This window comes from Misgurnus anguillicaudatus, chromosome 19, assembly GCF_027580225.2.
Source record: "Misgurnus anguillicaudatus chromosome 19, ASM2758022v2, whole genome shotgun sequence".
Taxonomy (NCBI): Eukaryota; Metazoa; Chordata; class Actinopteri; order Cypriniformes; family Cobitidae; genus Misgurnus; species Misgurnus anguillicaudatus.
Window position 1 is genome coordinate 36,976,984 of NC_073355.2, and position 25,557 is coordinate 37,002,540.

The following is a 25,557-nucleotide window of genomic DNA, read 5'->3' on the forward strand; positions in this document are numbered from 1 at the left end:
GTCTGATGTGTTTTCTTGTAAATTAGCAGGGCTGTGACGATGCATTGCGTTCCCCATTTAAAAAGACCTGTCTGAAATCGATTCTGAATCACAAGGCTCTGATTCTGTGTTTCATGCACAGCTTGTGTGTGTACTTTGGCTTTGTGATCAGTAGGAAGTCCTTATCAATCTAAAATTACTATAAGTTTGAGTCGCTTATAATGTGCAATTTGAAGAACAGCGATATTAATATGCCTCTAGACATTTCCTGGAATAGGCTGTTTCTCAATCCCAAGAACGCAAAGAACGGACTTGCGTTCTCGTGGAGATCGGTCTTGCCAGGCGACCTCGGAAGAACGAACTCAGAAGGTTGCGAGAACACAGAAAGCACTTGTGAGAATTGAGATGTGTGTGATCTTCCTGTTGGTCACCTGACCTCCGCCATTGTTTTGCCACAATGACATCTAGGCTGTAACGCGATTTCAGTGCGCAAGTCTGCACTCGATGCATCCTCGATATCAAGAACACATCCGGGTATTTTCATGCGTCCTCTGCTTGCTTGAGAATTGGAATTGAACTTCGACGGTTAATGATGATGTAGAGCGAGAACATGAGGACGCAAGATCGCTGAAGAACGCATATTGAGAAGCTATGTTTAGGTTCATTAATTTCAAAGGCAATGAAAAGATTGTTAGTCAGTAATTGAAATGGCATACTTTCATAAAAATTCACTTTAATCATTTCAGAGTTATTTAAGAAATTTGTCAATGCAAGCTTCCGTGAATAGGCTGTTTCTCAATTCCAAGAACGCAAAGAACGGACTTGCGTTCTCGTGAAGATCGGTCTTGCCAGGCGACCTCAGAAGAACGAACTCAGAAGGTTGCGAGAACACAGAATGCACTTGTGAGAATTGAGATGTATGCGATCTTCCTGTTGGTCACCTGTCTTCCGCCATTGTTTTGCCACAATGACTTCTGGGGCGTAACGATTTAGTCAGTAATTGAAATGGCATACTTTCAGAAAAATTCACTTTAATCATTTCAGAGGTATTTAAGAAATTTGTCAATGCAATCTTCACTTTTAAGAAATATCCAATTCATTGGACAAGACATACAGTGGTGCAAAACTCTGCCAACAAACTGGTATTTTTGTAATGACCTGGGGCCTCATGTATAAAACTGTGCGTAGGATTCTTACTAAAACCTTTGCATGGGAACTGGCGTACGCACATTTCCAGCCCTGTTTTGTGCGTACGCATGCTTTATACATGAGGCCCCTGGGATTTAAAGCGACCATATAAAATGTGCCGAGCGCATTCGGTTAATATCATCATCTTATTTTTGACAGAGGTAGTGTTTAGCTTTTGCTTCGTCGTGTTAAATGAAAGCAGAAATAAATATTAGCAAATTAGTGATTGTGTGGTAGCTAGCATGATGAAACTAATCAGTCCTTCCAGAAAAACTGAAAGTTTTTTGTGATTGTTGTGGACAAACATCCTTGATCTTGTGGCACGTTTTCTTAAAAAATGCGATGGAATATGAGGGATATTTATGCAATTTTATGCTATGAAATTGCGGGAACTTGCCAAAATTGCAGGAACATTGCGTAATTACGTCATTTCCATGACAACAGGGGACATGGCTGCGAATGTGTGAAGTAAATGCAACATTTTTCAACTTTCTGCTACGATATAAATGACTTTTTGCTACGAAAATGCTGGGATTATAAAATCTAGGGGTGGGGCGATCCACTTTTTCCATTACTGATCCAATTCTAGTATTTTTCTTGATCCATTTAGAATTGTGTGCATGTGTGTGTACACACACAAATATATATACACACATATACACAAAAAAATCAGAAGAATATCATGTCAAATGTTTAAAAAAAACTCATTTAAAATGAGATACAAGTTAAAAGAATGTGTTTTTAAATATTTATTAATAATGCCAGTTTTTGAGTGGACATACGACTAAGGAAATAAATAGTTTAAGTAAATTTTTATTTAATTACGCAAACTGTCACAACATGAAAGACTTCAGTGTGATGCACATCCTGGGAGAAGAATGATGCAATTGAATCATCCTGTCCTTTTTGCACTTCCGTGGCGCAGGATAATGTGCTTAAAGCATCTTTTCATAAGCTTGTGCTAGGCACGTAGTGTATTGCATTCATCCAGCGGTTTACTGAGACTTTTTAATCAGATGATTAAAATACGGATATTGTGTGTGTTTGTGTGTATGACATGTTTTATTCACCACTACTCCAGTGTATTAACTCCACGAGCACCAGACCATTTGGTTTTTGTGACCTTAAATATCTTCATATGCAATTGTTTTTCGCATAAAGCTGTTGAATATATTAGGTAGACTTTGAATATAGTGTATAAAAATGTTTATGGTGCTTTTATAATAGTCTGACTTTTCTATAGCATAACAGTAACAACCACGAGTAACGCACAGTATCAGATTTGGATCGGCCCCGTTATTCCAATATTAAATCAAAAAAGGTCCGGATTGACTCGATATCTGATCCAAAGTATTGGATCGGCCCACCCCTAATAAAATCATGCAAGCCCCGCATATTTTGCAAGCCGAAATCTGCAATTTATGCGGCGAAAGTGCAGCGTATTTTAAAAATGCGGCACCTGCATAAATATGCGGACTTTGGCTGATTATGCATTAAATCATGCAATCGCCTAATCACGTTTTTCTGGAGGGACTGACTAATGATACTTTTCGTACACTATAAAGTGCAAAACAATTCAGTTTAAAAACATGCCACATCCTCAATCTTTATAACATAAGGCCCCGGGACCACTATTGCGAAGCTTTGCCATTCTGAAATGACACACGTTATGCGTCATAACGTTTGTGAGGGGAATCTAGGTAACAACAAAGTGCAAATCTGAAATATAAAAATTGGACAAGACTGTCGAAGTAAACACACTTTGAACTCCTCTCTCAGATATTTCACACAGCTTACTGCCTTTTTATGATGCCAAGAACTAGCAGGCCAACGATTCATCTCAAGCCAAACACACACAGATTGACTCCAGCTACAGACGATGTAGCAGGAATAGAGAGATGCATTTTAAAGAGTTAGAAATGTGAAACTTTAGGCAAAACTGGATAATTATTCTGCCATACCGAGGAGCTCTCGTTTCAATCTTGATGCAAAGTAAAGATGCCCCTTACATACAGTATGTGACATCAAGACTCATAGTGTAATTTAGGAGCATCAAAGTTTGATTTAATTTATTGATTTCAATCTTTGACATGATCTTAGTCCGTATTAAAGATATCAAGGTTATATTTTCACCTAATGTTCTTAATATACCGTATGTAGGATGATTTTATGTAGAAAACAGTAAATTGCTATTGAACTACAATTTCAGCTTTTCATTTATCCAGTTTATGTATTTGTAATATCAATTTTTTTTCCATTTTATTTTCAAAGTTCCTTTGCTTTCACTTGTGCAGACCACGCCAGCTGTACTGCATGTTATTATCAAGCAAAAATAAGACATGCCATTTGCTAAGAGGTTTTTAATTCACTCAAATTGTGACGCTAACAATATAGTTTGTAATAAAATACCCTATTAAATTGGATAAATTAAAAGCAGTTTCACAAATGGACTTTAAACTCAAAATATAGTATATGTTATATTAGATAGTATATTAGTATATTATCTGTCTTTTGTGTCCAAGACTGATTTGATACATGTGTGTGGATGGAATGCAAAAACTATGCTTGTGTCTGCTTTCTCTCCAAGCCAGCACAGCAGGTTGAGAAAACCTCAAGCCATATGACCGGGCTGGGCCTACAGTATGCTCTCGTCTAATCTGTAGTCAGCTGTCTCCTCTTGATCTCACACCGTTGTTAGTTTTTCCCCTCTTCATGCTCTCAATTTCAAGTCTTTTCTTAAATCGAGAAGCTCTTTTGACACCTCTGAGTTTATTTTCAAGTGGACTGATGTCTCAGCACATATTATTTCCTACTTCTCTTATAACATTGGCAAAGGTTCTTTGATCTATAGAGGTCATTTCCAGATCTTTCATTTCTCTCTCAACTTCAAATAACTCTGGGCCTCAGGGCAATTGCCGCTGCTGTAAAACCATGGGCTGGATTAAAAGATGCAGACGCGTCGTCAGGGACACACTTCTGTTGTACTGTATCTCCTGCTTTAAAGAGGCCATGGCATGAAAATTTGACTTTTTCCATGTTTAAGCAACACTTAAGAGTTTATTTTTTACATTAAAATAACGTTTCCAAAAAAGTTTCAGTCGTTCATCCACTCGAAACAGGGTGAACGGCACTTTCACATTCGCTTTGCAGCCCTCTATCGGCCAAAACCGCACTAAAGAAGTTTCCAACTGTCGGGTCGCGGTCCTGTAGTTCGAGTGAAACTACAAAAACTTGCTTCACGGCAGACCTACAATCCAATCAGAGCCAGCTTTGCTGCATAGGCTAAATTACTTACGGACAATTTTATGGACAATTCCACTTCCAACCTGTAGGGGGAGCAAAGAGCAAAAATCTTTAGTGCTAAAATTGGGGTTCCAGTGCTTCTATCAACCTAGAATATGTGAAAAAGATCAACCCGGTAATTTAGTTTTGGTAAACTATTCTCTGCAAGCACGTGAAAATGAAAATTATAATAACACCGCCCCTTAATCTGCACAATCCAGCCACGACACAGCCATTTAATGCAGAGAGAAAGAGAGAGATAGAAAATAATTGACAGCACAATTGAGTTTGAATTGCATCAAACCACCATCATTGTGATCGGTGTTTGGATTTTATCAGCTCATTTGCATTTTAAAGGACACAAAACGGCACATTTTTTGCGCATACCTACAAAGTGTCAAATTTAACATGTTTTAATAAATTATCTTTGTGGTATTTTGAGCTAAAACTTCACATACTCTGGGGACACCAAAGATTTATTTTACATGTTAAAAAATTATGTAAATAAATTTTGACATGGCCCCTTTAAGCAGAATCTGAAAAATGAATTATGATGCTTTTCTACACTTTAGAAATTCCTTGTTGCACTTAAATGTTAGAAGTTGCTATAAATTATAAAAATGAAATTGTTATAACTTAAGCCCATTCAACTGTCTTTTTATTTATTTATAGCAACTCCTCACCTGTGAAAAAAGTTTAAATGACTTTTATATTCAACAAGAAACTTTTTACAATGTGGAATAAAGGTTTTTAATGTACATTCAAATTGTAATTTAGTTTACTGTAAGCATGTAAAACACCTATACAGCTCAATTGGAAGAGCATTGCATTAGCAATTCAAAGAAAACAGAACAATTGATAAAAAAATGTAATGCACTGTTTGGATAAAGGCATCGGCTAAATGCATAAATGTAAAACACAATTGCATTGCTGCATTGTGACGGGAATATAAAGTGAATGTATTTACTTTCGAAAGCACTGGGCGTTTTTGCCTGATTGTGAAAGAGAACTACTTGACCCAAAAATGTAATTTCCTCACCCTCACGTCATTCCAAAGCCATATGACATTTTTCTCTTATGAACAATTAAAACTAAAGGATAATGTTTATGCTCTTATATTTCACACAATGACAAAATACAGTAACCACAAGCTGTCAAGGTATAAAGCACCATACGGGTATCATATATATATGGGATATATAGTAAAAGTTCTCTGATACCCTATACAGTAGCTTTGTATAATTAACTAACTAAAACGAAGTCATACTTTATGTGCAATGTAGCAAAGTGCCAGTATGTAGTTTTTCTACGATATTTTTTAATTGTTGTTTACATTTACTATACAGAAAAGGAGCAGTGCTCCTCATTGGGCTTCACAGATGAGTGAGTAACTAATTTTTTCCCAAGCGTTTTTATTTATGGCTGAACTAACCCTTTAAGGTCACAGTGTTACTCACTGGAGGTTACTCATTCATCCTAAATTAGGTAAGTTGTACTAAATACTATAGGCAAGTTCTTGGTAAAGCTGACATGTCTCAACATGTCACACCCTCAACATGTGCTGTTTATTATCTAGTTGGAGATTTTGTGTAGTATGTGTATGCTTGTTTATTGCATGTTATTATGAATCTTTCAACTCAAGGTCAAATGACCAGTCAAAGTTAAATTGTCAAAGCTGAGCTAAAATGTCATCCGAGCCTTCAGTCTGATTAAACTGTAACTAATGTTGAAATTGATTTGCTCTTGTTGGGACATCTATTAGTATTGGAACAAGATAAATATTGTAGCATTCATCTTTTTCACGAAAAACTATGAAACTAGTATTACATTTACAACACCTTGAACACTTTTGCCCTATTGGCTTGTTTACTGGGAGATTGGTGAAATTAGCTTAAAGGGACATTCCACTTTTTTTTTTTAAATATGCTCATTTTCCAGCTCCACTAGAGTTAAACATTTGATTTTTACCGTTTTGAAATCCATTCAGCTGATCTCCGGGTCTGGCGCTAGCACTTTTAGCATAGCTTAGCATAGGGTGGCCATTCGTGCCAGTTCCGCCGGACACGTCCCGAACATGTTTTCCGGTTCGTTCTCCGGAAGTCGCGTTGGTCGACCGCATATGTCATCAAGGTTTAATATTTCGGGTTTAATTTCAGAAAAGCAACCGTTACATTTCGAGGTAAGAATGAAGCTACAATGATTGTATCTTAAAATAAATAAATCTTAATTTTCTAATGTATTTTAACTGAAATGTGAGAACCTCGATGGCGTATGCGGTCGAGCGGCGCGGCTTCCGGAGAACGAACCCGAAAACATGTTGAAAACATGTGACGTGTCCGGCGGAACTGGCACGAATGGCCACCCTAGCTTAGCATAATTCATTGAATCTGATTAGACCATTAGCATTGCGCTAAAAATAACCAAAGAGTTTCAATATTTTTTCTATTTGAAACTTGAATCTTCTGTAGTTACATCGTGTACTAGGAAAGATGGAAAATTAAAAGTAGCGATACTCTCATTTTGGCGTAATAATCAAGGACTTTCCGTCGGTGTTTGACACTTTAAAGTGATAGTTTACCCAAAAATGAAAATTATCTCATCTCATGTTGTTACAAACCTAAATACATTTATTTGTTCTGATAAACACGAATGAAGATACTTTGAGAAATATTTGTAACTAAAACAACTAGAGGCCCTGTTGACTTCCATAGTATTATTTTCTCCTACTATGGAAGCCAATAGGGCCTCTCATCGGTTTGGTTACAAACATTACTCAAAATATCTTCCATTGTGTTCATCATAACAAAGACATTTATACAGGTTTGTGACAAACTGAGAGTGAGTAATTGATGACAGAATTTTCATTTTTGGATTACCTATCCCTTTAACTAGCCTACACATGACGCAGATATAGTTTGCACTGGTAGGTGGTTTAATAAATAACAATTCTTCTGCAGTGTTATTTAGTTGTATGTAATGATCTACTTTCCGTGATGATAATATACATTTTTGAAATGTCATAACACAAATCGTCTGACGTGAAGGCAAATGGATATTTTCTCGCTGCAGGATCTTTCATATCATTTATCGTTTGCTTGAATTCACAGGTTGACAGCCTGTGTAATTTAGCTTCTATCCAATGTCTCTGGATCAGTAAGTCAGAATTGTTACTGCGGCTCAAAGCCTATTTAAAGAGAAGATAAGGTCAGTGTAACAGGTCAGTGTCAGCTTTGTAATCCTTAGGAACAGTAAAGACAAAACACAGTTCGACAAATAAAAGCAATCAAATGTATTTTACGTTACATAGCGGTAGTCGTAAAGGCACATCAGTTTTTCTAAGAGATACAATCGATTGTTTTCCCTTTAAGCTCTGCATAGCGATTAGACTTCTGACACCTTCCTCCTACGTCTTTGTAGCGTCCCTGTTTTTTTGCCACCCCCTCGCTGCAGCTGACATCAAAGAACATCTGTTTGTTGTGCAAACCCGCCTCTGAGCTCCATGTTAAGTAATAGCAATCAGCAATGTCAGAAAATCTGAGATCAGTAGCCGAGGAACTAAGGGAGAGAGCGCATGAAGGTTGCACAGGCAGACTCTGCATGCAATCAGGGAACAGATTCGGGATTCGCTTTTCCCAGGAAATCAGGCGGCTTTCACTTTATCTGCACTGGGGCAGAAAAATCACAGGCCATTAGGCATAAAAACACATGAGCCTTGTCCCTACACGCCACATCAGATGAGCACCCTGTTAAATGATTTATTGCATTTAAAGGTCCATCTAAAAGACAGAAACTGTGACATAAAGCTAAATATCATTTAATACAGACTACCTTTGTGTTCTACCTCCTACATTCTGGAGCGCATTTATAACTTGATGGAAATTTTTCAGTATATACTATATATAACATATACACGTAAGACACCAGCATACGATGTACAATACAGTACTTTATATAAAGTCAAGGGAAGCCCTTTAAGAACAGACTATGCCAGAGAATGTAATGGGTGTTACTGGATTAGCTGTAAGACGATATACCAGTCTAAATTTGCCTACATGCAATATTGTTGGTTACAAGATAACACATGTTCTTTTATATTACTTTCAAGTGTTGTTGTAATATACATTTACATATACATTTTGAAACACAGTTAAATATGTCTGTATGAACATAAGCGCTAAAACTGACAATACAAGCCGTAAAATCAAAGGTTTTCATTTGCGAAGTAATTTACATATCGTTTGAAGTCTTAAGCCTTTTGCTATAGTCAGAGGAAGTTTTTAACACCGACGTATAATAAAACAGTGACAAGCACATGCGAATCTTGATCTCTGTGGCCTTTCATACTACAGGCAAACACGTGACTCGTTTAGATTGTTTGCTGTATAAATAATAGGGAGTGAACTGTCAGAGCCGTGTCTATCTGAGTCATACGCCAGGTCCAGTCATGTCCTAACATATACCCTTCATTAAGACTGGTTGCCTGGTAATACTGTGGTGTGTGAAATATTAATTACACTATAATATAGCCTATGGCAGGGGTTTTCAAACATGTCACTAGGTCGTTGTGGTGAATGTTAAAACTATTTAAATCTATGCAATATCTATGCAAAAACTATTTAGTCCAGTTAATGGCTAGCAGTGACAGTGGGTTTTGATATCTTACAATAATGTATTTGGTGTTGCAGATAAACTTTTCATATTTCATTTTTCATATTCATGATACTACTGTTTAGTAAAGAGATCGATTTGGATTTACTCATATGTCCACTTAAAAATAAATTTAAGGGGTCTTGAGATCGATTATACCCGTTTTGGTTGGTCCTGGAATTAAATGTTTGGAAAACAGTATCAAAAAAATGACTGTAAATACTCAGAATGAAAAAAATACAACAGCGTGATATTTATATAAGTGTATAAGCTATTGCCCGATTATGAAATGGAATAACAGTGTCCCTTTAAATCCACATTTCGACTGTATTATGACGTAAATGACGACATCAGCACCTTAGATACGGATACGCCATTCAGGGGGTGCTCCCGTGGTTCCCAGCCAATCAGGAGAGAGAGAGACTTAATTCTCTTTCTGCTAGTGACAACTGACAAAAAAAAATCATTATACCCTTATAACCGCTTGGGCTTTGCATTGTAGTTTGTCCTGTTCTGTTTCACGTATGACATTGAGGATCTGTGTATCCTTAAATCTACAAAAAATATTGTGAACTAGCATTATTTTTTTAATGAACTAAAAACACCTTTCTGGTGGGGTTCTTCAGCAACACAACAATAACAACAAAACACATTACGTTGAATAAACAATGCTTGCTTTTTTCGAGAGAGACTGCAATTCTTTTAAAGCGTATGAAATGCTGATAAACAGATTAACTGGTGTTGTGTCAGAATAGGTATGCTCATGTGCCTTGTCAGCTCGCTACATAGACTTTATATTTATTCAGCTATTTGATACACTTAGGGGCATAAATGTCACTTTAACAGTTATGTTTGCGAAATATGAACATGGAAATGATATACGATACCTCCATGAATAGCCAATCTTTATGTGGTACTAGGTAACGCCTGACGTCAAAGACTCTTTATGACGGACCAAACGTATGTGTATTAAATCTGCCCGTCTTTGTTTGATGGAAAAAGAGACCAATGGGCTTGTAGAACGCAAGCGGGAGGGCCCGCCTCATGCTTACTCTCGACCAATCACACACGAGGATTTGACGTTCGTATTGTTGTGACCTTTGGAACCGCATCACCGCCCACCGCGTGCCCGTGGCGGAGGAAAACTATAAATAGAGGCGGATGACAGCAGTAGGGGACGAAATTGTAAAACACCCAGATAGTGGGGGTGGATGAGCTTATTGGGAAGGTGAAACTGCACATACCGTAGAGAACTGGAAGCTAAAAAGAAGAAAAAACACATTTCAAACTGGAATACCCTTTATGTTAACTTAACTCGATGTGAAGAAAGTATTTATATCTGACATTTTCTATTTGCACTACTGCAACTACTGAAATCTTTATTTTGTACAACGCACGTAAGTGTCTCTTTATATTATTTGATGCATCAATGTTTTTGTTTTCTGCTACTTGTCACCCAAGTGTTGGTCGTTGTAAAATGCGAGAAGTTATGTGTTTTAGTTTAGTGAAAACGTAAGGGAATTTAAATGACGCTTGCTGCGTCAGTCGTGGGCTTAAGATCTGTGAGGGTTTGCCAACTATGACCAAACTCAAAGGGGTTTCTTTACCTCTATATGTTATACCTTTATAACATACTTACACAAATGCAAATGATCAGCTGCCACCGAATGGTTTATACACTCGGTTTGCCAGCAGAGCCTGTAGTTTGCATTGCATACATATTCGGTTTCACCCACTGTGTATTTTTTCAGATATACAAGGATATAATGTTCATATACGGGTGTCACTGCTATATACTGTTTTTTTTTTGTAATACTGTAGACTGTTTTTGTACATTTTGTTCTCGCGTTCGTTTTTGGTCTGTCCTGTGTACTGGGTGTGAGCGACGATACGATCTCTGACGCTCGGTTTAAACCTACACACGAAACTCGTTTTGCATTTTAAACATTGGTGCTTAACGCGAAACAGAAACCTTTAATATGTACAAGTTGAGATAAATGTGCGTTTATGTATTTATTCTTTTCTTCGACGAACGTATCTCTGCGCGTGCGCTTGTTGGCTGCTTTATCCGCGTGACACCCAAAGGCAGTTTAATTATTAAAGCTGCGCGTTTAATTTCTTTATCCCACCGTGTATTTTACCAAAAATGGTTAGGGGGCTAACGATCTAGTTTGATGGTGACGCCTGAAGTGGGTTGGTTACAGTTGAACAGGGTCTAGTCAGGGCAAGTTAGTTATTACGTAACACCGTGAGCTATGTGAGCCCCGTACGTGCATCTTTCCTATGTTGGCAAACTGCAATAATTGAACTAACATTCGACATACGTTTAACAGTCAATGTATGTATATGTTAAATAGTTTATTGTTAAATGTTTTGCATTTAAAATGAGTGGAAAATTCAACCAACATGTATCGTGCTTCATAATTTACATATGAAAATGATGAGCCAGCGTTGTTTATGGTACTTATGTTATGGATTTTTGGTTGTCTCTAGGAACTGGATCGGTCGTTTGTGGACTGAGACGTTCCCTCTGCAACCAGCACTTTGTTTTTCAAGCGTTCCCCCAGTTTTCTGTTTATTTGCCTGGCCCCAGCCGAGCCTTGCCCTCTGGTGGCTTACGATACAATACGAGAATACAAACACCCAACTGTTAGACTCCAGGACGGTGCAGCAGCTATGCAGCTCGAAATCCAAGTAGCTCTCAACTTCATCATTTCGTACCTGTACAATAAGCTGCCCAGACGGCGCGTTAACATTTTCGGCGAGGAGCTTGAGCGGCAGCTGAAACAGAAATACGAGGGACATTGGTACCCAGACAAGCCATACAAAGGATCTGGATTCAGGTGTATACACGTCGGTGAGAAAGTGGACCCAGTTGTCGAGCAAGCAGCCAAAGAAAGCGGGTTGTGCATTGAGGATGTCCGCAACAACCTGCCTCAGGACCTCAGCGTGTGGATCGATCCTTTCGAGGTATCTTATCAGATTGGGGAGAAGGGACCTGTGAAGGTGCTCTACGTGGACGACAGTAATGACAACGGGCTGGAGTTGGACAAGGAGATCAAGAACAGCTTTAACCCAGAGGCCCAGGTCTTCATGCCGATTAGCGAACCCGTAGGCATGTCCCCGACCTCCAGCTCGCCGTCCCCTCCGTTCGGCCAGTCTGCGGCGGTCAGCCCCACCTTCATCCGTCGTTCCACGCAACCTTTGACCTTCACCACTGCCACCTTCGCTGCCACCAAGTTCGGCTCCACTAAAATGAAAACCAACGGGCGGAGCGCCGGCGGCAAGGTGGCCCGGAGCTCCCCCACCAACCTGGGGTTGAATGTAAACAACCTTCTGAAGCAGAAAGCCATGTCCACGTCAATGCATTCTCTATACGGCGTCGGCCTGGGTGGTCAACAGCAGAAGCCCTCTGCCCTTTCTCCGAACGCCAAGGAGTTTGTGTTCCCCAGCCTCCAGGGGCAGGGCAGTCCAAGTGCAATGTTTCCTGGGGAGACCTCCCTTAATCTCAGCCCTCTGCCGTACAATAATGCCTTTGATGTGTTTGCAGCCTATGGGGGCCTTAATGAGAAATCCCTCATGGACAGTCTAAACATAAACATTCAGTATTCTAACCAGCAATTCCAGCCAGTGATGGCCAACTAGAACACAAGAATACTACTGCGACCGGAGGCACGTGACGGGATGATGTGGTGCACGTGTTCACATTTCAAATATACAAAAAAGCTTAAAAAAAATGAAAATGGAAAAACAACACTTCAACTGTAAAGTCCCAGTGAATATGTCAAAAGATCATGAGCCCAAGGGACGAAGGTGAACCGCTACGTTCCCTTGAGTATTTTGTCATTCTTTTTTATGATTAAGCTTGTGCTACAATCAAGCTTAGATACCTAAACTCATATTGTTTTAAGTTGTTTTCTTTTGTCAACCAAGCACAAAGTTATTTTTACTGACTGTTTTAAGATATCTTTATGAAGAAGAAAACTACGAATCAAGGTCTCTAATAGTATTCAAGATAAAGCTACACAGCCAATTTTCCAAGGGTTGGCCTGAATGCTGAATGAGGGATTTCTTGGTCTTTTTTCTAACTGTGTAATTAATTTAGTAGAGAGTTTGTAAAATATCAGAGTATATATTGTTTCTACGACATATTGCATTTATATCTTTTTACTACTCTAGTGATCTGTGATGGCTGCGACAGCTTTTGTTATATTTTTTTTTATTGAAATTGTAAAATAAATCCATCTTTAAAGACATCAGCTATTCTAAAGATTGTGTACGGAATATTCCATTGTGTTGGGATTTAAATATATTTGCTTTTTTTGGGAAAAAATGAAACACAAGAGTTGTATTTTCTGTTAAGAGTTCAAAGATTTTTGCTATACTATGGACAAAATGTAATCGTATATTAATTTTGTACCAACATTGTGCAATACTTGACAAAAACAAATAGTATAACAAAGTATTTGGAGTCAGTGTCTTACATGTAAAGAGGGACTGATAGTTTATTAAGTTTGTATTAAAATGCTTGAAATTATACTCTTGCCTAAATCGTTTTATTCAAATCACGCACTTTTCAGATATTTTATGCCGTTTCAGTTAGAATGGCATCCTATTGCATTGCATTGATACAACCTTATTAAAAAACATTACCCAAGAGTTCATAGTTAAAAATTAATCATCTAAAACGTCTTCTCTACGTTTTATGTCTGCTAAAAATGTTTTCCCCGTTCTCGCAAGAATTATTGTCTAGAAATGGCTTTCCATAAATATAGCAAGGACTTTTTACATTTATTCATTTGACAAATGCTTTCATTTAAAGTGGCATTTTATTGGTATACATTTTAATTTATCATGTGGAATTGATAACATCTCATCATGGTCTTTATTTTGCCAGAATAAATTAGCTTAATTTATTTCAAAGGAAAAACATTTAGGGGATATTCTGCATAAAGATTCACCTCCATTTGCAGCAGCAGTAATTTTACATCTTTAAGATCTTCTGTGATCTTGTAATGTGATCACAATGCATATTTTGAGACTTTATGCCTCATCTAAAATGAATGAATTTCAAATATCAAACCAAGCAGCACATGAAATGGTTTCTGGTCTCATGTTAGTGAATATGTATAAAATAATTTCCCTTCAAGTTGTCACAGTTGCACATTCTTTATATTAACTATCCAGTCAACGTTTCTTGTTTTGGATTTATCTTTCGTTAAAATAGATGATCAGATATTGACATTTATTTTTAAGTGTGGCTTAAATAATCCATTGTCATTTTTCCTATCCGATCCATCCTGAATGATGAGGTTGTCAAGTATCTTATGTGAAGGATGGACCGAGTTTAGCAGCATCATCGTTGTTGTTGCAAAGCCAGAAACAGGTGCCGCTGGACTCTTAACCGCTGTTAGATAAATGTCAGCTAGCTTGCGAAACACTTAACAGCTCCCTGATTCCAGTAAGCAACATGGATCTATATTTAGTCCTCTAATTAAGTAAGTTGATTGTGCAAAGTGAATTCACAGATGAGTTAAGCCACAACCTCACTTTCTCTCATACGTTTTGTCTCCCTCCATGTATAACGGCTGTATCTAATAGAGCGAGTTTCCTGCGCCTTACGGCTAAATGAACTAAGATGGCACTGATAATGAACAACAGGGAAAGCAGGACACAACACAGAATGTGGTATTGTACTTTTATTCATTTGTCTGTGAATGTTGTTTTCACAGGATGAAAATCTAGCAATTGTTTTGTTATTGGATTTTTTTACTTAAATGCCTTTTACTGTATATTCAAAGAAACACTTTTTGCAGCAATGCCACAGAATTATCATTTTTTCTTCCCCCCCAAAAAAACATTTAATATTCTGTTAAAACCTTTGTGTGTTTGTAAACCTTTATAAGAATTTAGCTTAAAGTTCATAGGTTTGTTTCGCAGGGAACATACATAATGATAATGTATATATAGAGTTTGAATGCACTTTATGTCGCTTTGGGCAAATGCATAATGCATGTGCATTGACCCTTATGAATTTACACCAAAGATGAACTCGTAGAGCAGCTCAGTTCCCAGACTTGCTCTGTCTTTGTGTACATGGAGGTCAAGAAATAAAGTCCTCAGTCAGGACATTTTCATCTGTCTCTGTCCTGGCCTTGTGTAGGTGTAAATCCTGACAGCTTTTTCGCTGAAGCTTTGAACTTTGCCAGCTTAATGAGTCAGAGAATGAGTTGCGGTGTAGTGAGACAGGTGGAGGCTTCGGGGTGTTTATCAGAGAGAGCTTGAGGAACATCATAACAACAGATTGGGAGCACCTCAACCTCTGTCCTTGTAGGAGGAGGGATGACATGTTGTGGGTGATGAAACCGCGGGGGATGATGAGATGAGTGCTTAGTCACTGATGGAGTTCACATAGACTTTATGAAATAAATGTAGCCAAAAACGTCCGATTTCCCCTTTGAACGATAGGTCAGAAGTTAGGCATACATCCTATTTGTCATTCATGATGTTTTTAGTGTAGACCAATAAAAGTCACACTGCAACTTCTTCCAACATCTGCCTGTTTAGATGGGAAATAATTAGAGATGCATCGATGTATCGGCCAATAATCAGTATCGGTTGACAAAAGCAATTTTTTACACTCGGCTATTGGCCAATAGTTTAATAACAGCCAATAGTCACGGCCGATATATCCTGTCAATCAAAAGAGAATATGAAAATGTAATGAATTTGAAATTTCTGTTTATAGACGGTTTCAGCAGTAACAACAAAAACAAGCGGCTTTCGTGGTTAACACGTATCTTCCGGTAAACTCAGCTAAAAATAAATAACAACTAATTACTTTAAACGTAGTTTATTAATATAACAAGCAAAATAATCAACATGTAGATTACCTAAGAAACCAAAACATTTGATATTTTTGACGAGGTATTTGTTCAATAGTTCAGTTTAGCAACTAGTCAGACCATTAAAAAACTGAAACCGGAAGTAAAATTCGGACCAGATGCATACTAGGTGTACGTCCAATGAAACCGTCTATAGAAAATGTAAACAAACATCATACGCTGTAAAAAAATCTTCAGAAATTGCAGCTGGGTTGCCGGTAACTTGCCATGGATTTAAGTGTACGTTTTTTTGCTGGCAACATTTTGTTCAGGGTTAAATGAACATTGAACGTTTGCAGGTCTTTGTCTTTACAGAGTAAAACTAAAAGGACAGCATCAAGCAAAACATTCTGGGAAACAAAATCTGAAGCAAAAAACAGAAAAAGGTTGACGATGATTTCTGGTTCCCAGAGTGCTTTGCATGAGGCTGTTATTGTATAGTTTTATTGTGTAAAGATAAAGACTTGTTAATAATTAAAATTTATTTAACTTTGAACAAACTCTTGCCAGTCAATAACATAAATTTAAATCTACGGTAAATTACCGGCAAACCAGCTGCAATAACATTGTAATTTCTACGATTTTTTTTACAGTGTAGTTTATTGTTCAAAATTAGTGGTCATTATATGAATAAATAACATGCAGAAAGTGTTATCTTCAAAATGTATTTAATGCAAGTTAATTTAACCACCAAATTATCGGCATCTGTATCGTCAGATATCAGTCTGAATATTCTGCTATCTGTATCAGTAGATTTTTTTAAATATCGGTGCATCTCTATAAACTGTGCCTGTTTCTCAATTATGCGTTCTTCAGCGAGCTTGCGTCCTTGTGTCCTCGCTCTACGTCATCATTAACTGCGAAGTTCAATTCCGATTGCACACATCTCAATTCTCACAGGGGCGTTCTGTGTTCTCGCGACCTTCTGAGTTCGTTCTTCCAAGGTCGCCTGGCAAGACCGATCTCCACGAACGCAAGTCCGTTTTTTGCATTCTTGGAATTGAAAACATCCGATGTGTGACCGTCATGAGAAAATTAATTTAGTTTTATGAAATCGGTTTTACAACAATAATAGACTAACGTATATATTGCGTATATATATATAATAATGTGTATGTCCAAAAGTAATTAGTATAGACCCCTTCAAGGTTTTTAAACATTGAATGACTATCGGGTGCGCGCGCAGCATGGGGTCAAACTGTTCATACCATCCAGGCTTTATAATTGAATATAACAGGGCTGAAAAATGATGACTTACCTGAAATGAAGTGAGCACTACAAACACAAGCCTCTTTGATATTTGCATTGTTCCAGTCTGCACGTTAATTGCTTGCAGCCGCAGATGTTGTATATTTTGTTTTTGAGATTCTGCATGGATCGCGAAAACCTAACGGAAGACCTGGTTCGATTTTCACAGCCCACGACGTAAGTAGGCATTTTTGACGATACCGAATAATACGCATGACATGCGCAGTGGGAACCGCCTGTGACGTGAACCGTGAAGGGGTCTATTGATTGTTTTACCAACATCACACCAAGCAATAGCTGTCATTTCACTGTCTATCTTAAAAATAGACCTCATATAGTCAGACTATGAGTAACACGCTTCTAACCAAAATAAATGTAGTTACATGTCATTTTACCAAAATAACTTGTGAGTTGTATGATATGCCGTAATTTAAGCAAAGTCAACAGTAATTACAAGATTTTTATTTATTTTGGGCTATGGTTAGATAGATGTCTGTTGAATTGTCACTGACAGCCCAAATATTGCCTTGTTAGCCTAAACATCTGGGCAGTGTGGACACCAATTAGACATCTAGACATAGACACAAAATTGCTTGCTTGGCTAAGTCACAAAGTTCTGTATATCTCAATATATTGCCACTATGTGTCTCAAACAAAACTTGAAGTATTCTTTAAAGATAAAATGCCACTAACATGGTTAACTTACACAAATCTCTAGCAATACATTCTACCTCGCACTAGAGCTTGCCAAATCAAGAAAGTGCTTTCCAGATTTGTGAAGTTTTAGACAGTTAGTGTCCAGAGTTTAGACAGCTTGTGGGTGTGCATGATGCTAGGACTGTCTATTTCTATATCAACTTGAGCTCAAAACAAATATAAACTCTTGAGAATAAAACCTTTAAAGGGACATTCCACTTTTTTGAAAATATGCTAATTTCCAGCTTCCCTAGAGTGAAACATTTGATTCTTACCGTTTTGAATTCCATTCAGCTTATCTCCGGGTCTGGCGCTAGCACTTTTAGCATAGCTTAGCAGATCTTAGCAGAATCCATTGAATCTGATTAGACCATTAGCATCAGCTAAAAAATAACCAAAGAGTTTTGACATTTTTCCTATTTAAATCTTGACTCTTCTGTAGATACATTGTGTAATAAGACCGACAGAAATGGCTAGGAACTATACTCTCATTCTGGCGTAATAATCAAGGACTTTGCGGATGTAACGTGGCTGCAGCAGGCGTAGTGATATTACGTACTGCCCGAAAATAGTCCCCTTGGTTACTTTCAATGGCAGAAAATCACAACTGTGTCCTTTTAAAATGCTATCCATTTAAAAATATTAACCATTTCTAATTTCTTATAACAGTACATTAGGAATCCATGAACGTTCAATTTCGTTTTGACAAAAGAGGTGCATCACAAACAACACAGGTTTCATATTAGTTATTGGGGTGGTTTCCGGAACAGGCCTTAACACTAGTCCCAGATTAAAATGCATGTTTGAGCTGCCTTAATTTAAAAACACATTGTGTTGACATATCTTAACAAATATTAATGCCAATGTTTTGTCTCAAGATGCACACCAGCACTGTTTTTTTGTAAGGTTTGTTTGTAAAAACTACTTAAATGTCCTAATATAATTAAGGTCTAGTCCTGCATTAATCTAAACCCTGTCTGAGAAACCGCCCCAATGTGTACTTCCAAACTAGCCCAGAGGTTCATTCTATAATCCGTCTATGGAGGAATTATTAAATAACATTTTAAAAACTAGGATCCAATCAATCTTTCACTTTAAAATTAAGATATTTATAGTGGGTAGATTGACAGATCTATCCTGCAAAAGATAAAGCATCCAAAAGTTATGAGATCCATCACCCCCATTGACTTTTAAACACTGCCAGAACAAATGGACCAAAATGGTCCCAAGCTGTCACCGGGGCAGCAGTACCCTTTAAAAAGGTCCTAATATGTACAATTTAGGTACAGATATGTACATTTGGAACCAATATGTACCTTTGTGGTACCAGTATATACATCTGCGGTACTAATATGAACTATTAAGTGCAAAGATGTAGTTTTTAAAGGGCATCGTCCCAGTGACAGCTAGGGAGCATTGTTTGACCTTTTTCTGACAGTGTTTAAAAGTCAATGTTGAATTTGTTAAATAAAAAATAATAATTTTAGTAGATATTATACATTTGTAAGGGTTCAACTGATATAATAAACATATTTTCTATAGTTATATTACATATGAATTTATATAACATTACCAGTGGCGTCCAGTGACTTCTTTTTTGAGGGCGCTTGATGCGAAGTTCATCACAACATGTATGTAGCCCATCATGTATGTGGTACGTAATTTCAAAATATGTGTTCGGCACGTCGAGTGATATGTGCTTCACGTGTCTTGTCAAAATAAGTGCCTGCTGCAGACACGTCTAAAGGGTTTATGATAAAAGAGACGCTCGCGTTTGCCAGATACTCGCATAATCTCATGCGTAATCAGAGTTTAGTGTTAAGGGAGTGTCTTGCGTGTATTTTGTGAACTCTTTTGTCATAAACGGTTTTGACACGTGTGCAGCAGGCACTTATTTTGACAAAACACGTGATGAACATGGTTCACATGACGCAACAAACACATATTTTGAATTTGTGATCCTCGGATGAGCAGTCACAAGCCGCCACTGAACATTACAAAGATAGATTATCTCTGAACACAATTGTCCTTTATGGTCTTACTTTAGCATGTGACATCATAAATTAAAGATTAAACTAGAACTATGTAATAATTACTCATATCATTATTAATTATCGGTTGTTTCATTTAATTATTAACAGGGTTTTTATAGTATAGATATTTGCCTTGTATGTTCATTTAGGGAATGTAACCTGTTTTGGCACTATATTGTTTTGTGATGCAAAGGAGATAACATCTTAAATACGATACGGTCACAGCAAAGATCTCATTTCCTTATATATGTAGCTGTGTCCATGTTTCTTCCAATCTCTTCTGAAGCTCATTGGATGAATGTAGGAGGTTCAGAGCTCGTGGGAAGTGTTGTTGCATAACTGTGTGGATGCCACTGTCTTCACTAACAACATGTTAGAGGAGAAAAGATGGCATGCTACCAATCGACATGACATTCAGGTTTTCCCCAGCTCCTGTTTTTGGTTGTCCTGCGATAAATGGTTTAGTAATTACGCCGGCTCCCTTACGAATGGATCAAGCATGCATTTGAAAGACAAACAAGGTTTATATGAGCTGTTGGGACAGAGTTTTTTTTTTTTTGGGTTTGTCTCCACTTAAGTACTCTAAATGATTGCTCTAATACATACCGTGTAAAGGGTTGTGTACAGAGAGACTGCAGAAGATTCAGAAATGGGTGTAGGTCTGAACCGTGTTTTTCTTGCAAACTGATGCCTACGGGCCGTATCAGAGGTTTTCATGGTTTAAGCTAATCTGAAGTCAGTACTGAACATGATTTGGCTGACCTGGTGGTGTAATGTTACCAAAGGTGCACACTGCACTATACTGTCGTTTTACATTGGAAACTTAACTCCACTTATAGTTTTAGGTTAAAGCCTTTTCTTGTGCACATTACATTTAGTCAGTTTAGGTTTTGGTACTTATTATCATGGATCACAAGGCATTACAGGCCATAACAAAACAATATTTTCTGTAGAAAGTGTCTTGTATAGCTGAAAATCATGAATTAGTAAGTGTCAACTCTGTTACTGTCAAACTTTATTACCGTAATAGAGTAACAGTGTTGACAGTATGTACAGTAACATAACTGGCAGTCATAGAAACTCTCTCTCTCTCTATCTCTATCTACTCTATTTGGTAACACGGTTTTGACAGTAACAAAGTTGAAATTTTGGTAACAGAGCTTGACGGTAACAGAGTTGACATGGACTAATTCAAACAACAGAAAATCATGATTTTCAGCTATATACATATTTAATAGAAAATCATATTTTGTTATCTCCTGTAACATCTTGTGTTCCATGAAAATGAGTACTAAGTAAAAATACACTCACCTAAAGGATTATTAGGAACACCAAACTAATACTGTGTATGCCCCTCTTTCGCCTTCAGATCTGCCTTAATTCTACATGGCATTGATTCAACAAGGTGCTGAAAGCATTCTTTTGGAAATGTTGGCCCATATTGATAGGATGGCATCTTGCAGTTGATGGAGATTTGTGGGATGCACATCTAGGGCACGAAGCTCCCATTCCACCACATCCCAAAGATGCTTTATTGGTTTGAGGTTGGGTGACTGTGTGGGCCATTTTAGTAAAGTGAACTCATTGTCACGTTCAAGAAACCAATTTGAAATGATCCGAGCTTTGTGACATGGTGCATTATCCTGCTGGAAGTAGCCATCAGAGGATGGGTACATGGTGGTCATAAAGGTATAGACATGGTCAGAAACAATGCTCAGGTAGGCCATGGCATTTAAACAATGCCCAATCCGCCTCAAGGTTGTGTGTGTTGTGGCTTCACAAATGCTTTGCTGCATACCTCGGTTGTAACGAGTGGTTATTTCAGTCAAAGTTGCTCTTCTATCAGCTTAAATCAGTCGGCCCATTCTTCTCTGATCTCTAACATCAACAAGGCATTTCGCTCACAGGACTGCCGCATACTGTATGTGTTTCCCTTTTCACACCATTCTTTGTAAACCCTAGAAAGGTTGTGTGTGAAATCCCAGTAACTGAGCAGATTGTGAAATACTCAGACTGGCCCGTCTGGCACCATGCCACGCTCAAAATTGCTTAAATCAGCTTTCCTTCCCATTCTGACATTCAGTTTGGAGTTCAGGAGATTGTCTTGACCAGGACCACACCCCTAAATGCATTGAAGCAACTGAACAGCTGTTCCTAATAATCCTTTAGGTGAGTGTATAACCATTTCAAAAAGCAGAAAAAAGATTGACTTTGGACCAAATGTACCTGCTATTATATAATCACCCTCGCATGTCTGTATATCAGTGTATGTGACAAATCTTGAATCTTGTTGTGGCTTATTTTTTATCTGATCTTGGGTCACTTAGTGTGGATGGATCTTGGCATTCAGGAAAACATTGCATTATTATGTATTTTAAACATATTTCCGTTTGCATTCTTCCAGTATGTGTTGTGAAGTGGTTTTACTGTCTCGGCCTTAAAATATTGTTTGGAAGTGACTAGGAGTCAGATCATTAGAGTTCACAAGCCCGAACTCATGCGGTTTTCCTCTCAGATTCTGTTAGTGATGATCTAGTGAGAAAATGAGTGTGTATGTGAGTGAGAGAGATCGTGAGAAAACAAAGAGAGGGAACACACACACACACACAGTAAGGATGTGAGGGTGTCTGTATGTCAATTTGCCTCATTACCATGTGTGTGTGTAAGAATGTATGACAGGATGTGTAAGTGTCAATGTATGTACTGTGTTTGTGTGTGGCCAACTGTGTATCAGTCGTGAAAAGTCCCTACAGTATACATGAAACTGCTTATCCATGCAACTAATTTGTTCTCATGCAGCCTATACAGTATGCATGTTCCTGTGTTTCTTTACCTGGTAGAAGATTGCATTGGAGGCGAATGTGTTCGATCTACAGGGAACCCACATAGTGATGTATAGCTTGAATGCACTGTAAATCACTTTTGATAAGTGTCTGCCAAATGCATAAATGTAACATAAGAAACGTATGTTAAAATGCGTTGCTACAGTAGCAACACCAAATGACCCCAAATGCACTTTAATAAAAATGCCTCCCGAATGCATAAATGTAAATATTTCACACACCTTTATTTGCCTATTTAGCCTGTACTTAGCAAGTCAGTGAGTTTGTCTTGCCGATACCGTTATGGTTAGAGGCTGTGATGTTTTTTCGTATTAGCTGGTGTGATCTACTGGCTTCAGTCCATAGCTTGGCTTCTGCAGACGTCAGCACCCAGGACTGCCAGTTTTAGCAAGGGAGGGTGTAAACATAGACTTCTCACGGTGAGGTGAACAGAGAAATGGAGAACCACAACACACTGAACTTACATTTACAACCAGACCACTCTCAAGCTCTCAAGGGATCTGCTGGAGATTTAATGATGTATGCTAGATGCTGCTCACTGCACAAGTGGGAGATGTGTTATTTTTAGCCCGAGGCTTATGCAATGTCAAATTCAAAAATAATTTTGACGCAGACCTTGGCATAGGCCAAACTGATCATGATGTTGTAGAGATGTCTTGAGATATCCGAGAAGCAGTCCCCACTTGTTTCCATCAGCTGTCCGTCCGGTTTTATTGCTGCTTTGCAGACACAATTTTTTTGATTTGTTTTACTCATGGGCAGCAACTGGAAATATCAACCAATTTTGGCTGGTACTGTATGACCGAAGGGCAGGTAAGACTCTGGAAAATGATTCACATTCATTGTGAACCATGTGCAGATGAGATCTGACTCAAGCGTAAAAAGAGAAAAAAGAGGAAGGTGAATGCTGGAATAAATGCACCTTTTTGTGTTATGTAGTGGTATCATGCATTTACATTTATGCACTTTTATCCAATCCTCGGAAACAAACCCACACTGTCATACTTTTTACAGTGCATAATCTTTACGCTGTTTGCCCAATGCTCTACCAATCGAGCTACAGGACACCAACAACTCCATTATTGTCAAATTGTTTTACATATAGCAATGTAAAACGTGACCCATTTCAAGCAGTCAATAGTCCACCACAGAGTGCTGTTTCGGCCCAGAACCACCACAAAGGACTTAATAAGGTCAGCTATACAACCTCCATTGCTCTTGTCCAACTCGGGCCTTGACACTGCTAGATAGTTCGTACCTTAAGATAGAACACACAAATCACACATCTGTCAGCAGTCAAATATACACCGCCAGTATAAATAGCTCTCATCTCTTTCTTTACCGTAGCCAGAGGAACTACAGGGAACCGCAAATCACAGTTCTGGTGATCTCATTGTGTGTGTGTGTGTGTGTGTGTGAGGCTAGGGCCACAACGAAAGATTTTCTTAATCTTATCAGATTTTCAAAAGACCACAAACATGACGAAAAAATTGACGATTTAACACTTTTGTTTTTATAGTGTGTGAAGTGCCAATGTGGTCATGACAGCACACCACGCACACCAGATTAACTTCACAAACAATGCGAGTCTCCATTGAGAACACAGCAAATTTTGCGTGATTTTAAAAAATGCCCAGTGGAACAACAATTTCGCATGAACTATTATATCACAATTTTTTTAAAGCTTGAGTGAGGTGATTCGAAAACGGATTATATCTTAAAGCTGCAATGCAAACTTTTTCGCATTTACAGATCACCTGACGTGATCTTTTTTTAAATATGGCACAGTATGTTTTGTTTGAGGACAAAACAGAAGAGGTTTGTTTGAGGTCATGTGGCATTACAAGAATTGACAAGCGCATGACATCAAAATACCGTGAGAGTGATTTGGGAGTCATCTGTATGCTTTTGGGGTATTTTGATGTCATCCGCACAATGGTCTGCATGGCCTCGTATGAAGTCGAACACACCCGTCGGTGTGGTTTTTGCTAGGGATGCATCGATCGATCGGCCGATAGTGCTTGCTATGTTTCTCAATTAATTATGGTGAAATGCCGCTACATCCAAAAGCCAGGGGGCGCTCTCGTGCAGAAACTTAAAATGCGCTGTAGACGAAGAACAATACACACGCAGCTATGATGACACGCAGCTCCAGAAATGGCTTAAGGATATATTTATATTGCTGTTCTTCAAACTTTTTTAGGTATTTTCATGATAATAAAGAATAATTTTGACGAGTGTTGCTTTTTCAAATGCATGTTATAAATGATTCAACCTAACAGCGATTTCAGATCGATAAAAACGTACTGATCAAAAGCCGTAGTACATGAAAAAGCTGTGAATAAGATCAGCTGTCCGATTCAGAATAGTGATCGGCCACGTATTTTTAGTGGAGATCGGCATTGATTCGAGCACCCCTAGTTTTTGCAATAAAAAATACTGTGAGACAACAAATTTACATTTTAGCATGTTGCATGTGATTGGTCAGTGGTAACAGTGTTATTTAGCAATAGTTTTTTGTTGACATATAAAAAACAATGCTAAGGTTTTACGCAAATCTTTAATGGAAATGCAGTTTATACCCTTCAAATTGTGCAAGTTGAAATAGCGAATTTAAAGGGAAACACCACCTTTTTTAATATTTCACTATGTTTTACCTCAACTTAGACAAATTAATACATACCTATAATTTTTCAATGCATGCACTTAATCTTTGTACAGCGCGTCGTGAATGTGTTAGCATTTAGCCTACCCTCT

General features: G+C 38.0%; 1 protein-coding gene across 1 annotated transcript; it reads left to right on the top strand.

Annotated features, from left to right (window-relative positions):
- Positions 1–10,258: 10,258 nt before the first annotated feature.
- On the top strand, positions 10,259–13,635 carry tob1a (transducer of ERBB2, 1a). The gene is made up of 2 exons (XM_055194764.2): positions 10,259–10,493; positions 11,590–13,635. Exon 2 carries the CDS (start codon positions 11,773–11,775, stop codon positions 12,739–12,741), a length of 969 nt encoding a protein of 322 aa, XP_055050739.1. The 5' UTR covers positions 10,259–10,493; positions 11,590–11,772; the 3' UTR covers positions 12,742–13,635.
- The last annotated feature ends 11,922 nt before the right edge of the window (positions 13,636–25,557 follow it).

Coding starts and splice junctions, on each gene's coding strand:
- tob1a (XM_055194764.2), top strand. CDS start 11,773: ATGCAGCTCGAAATCCAAGTAGCTCTCAACTTCATCATTTCGTACCTG.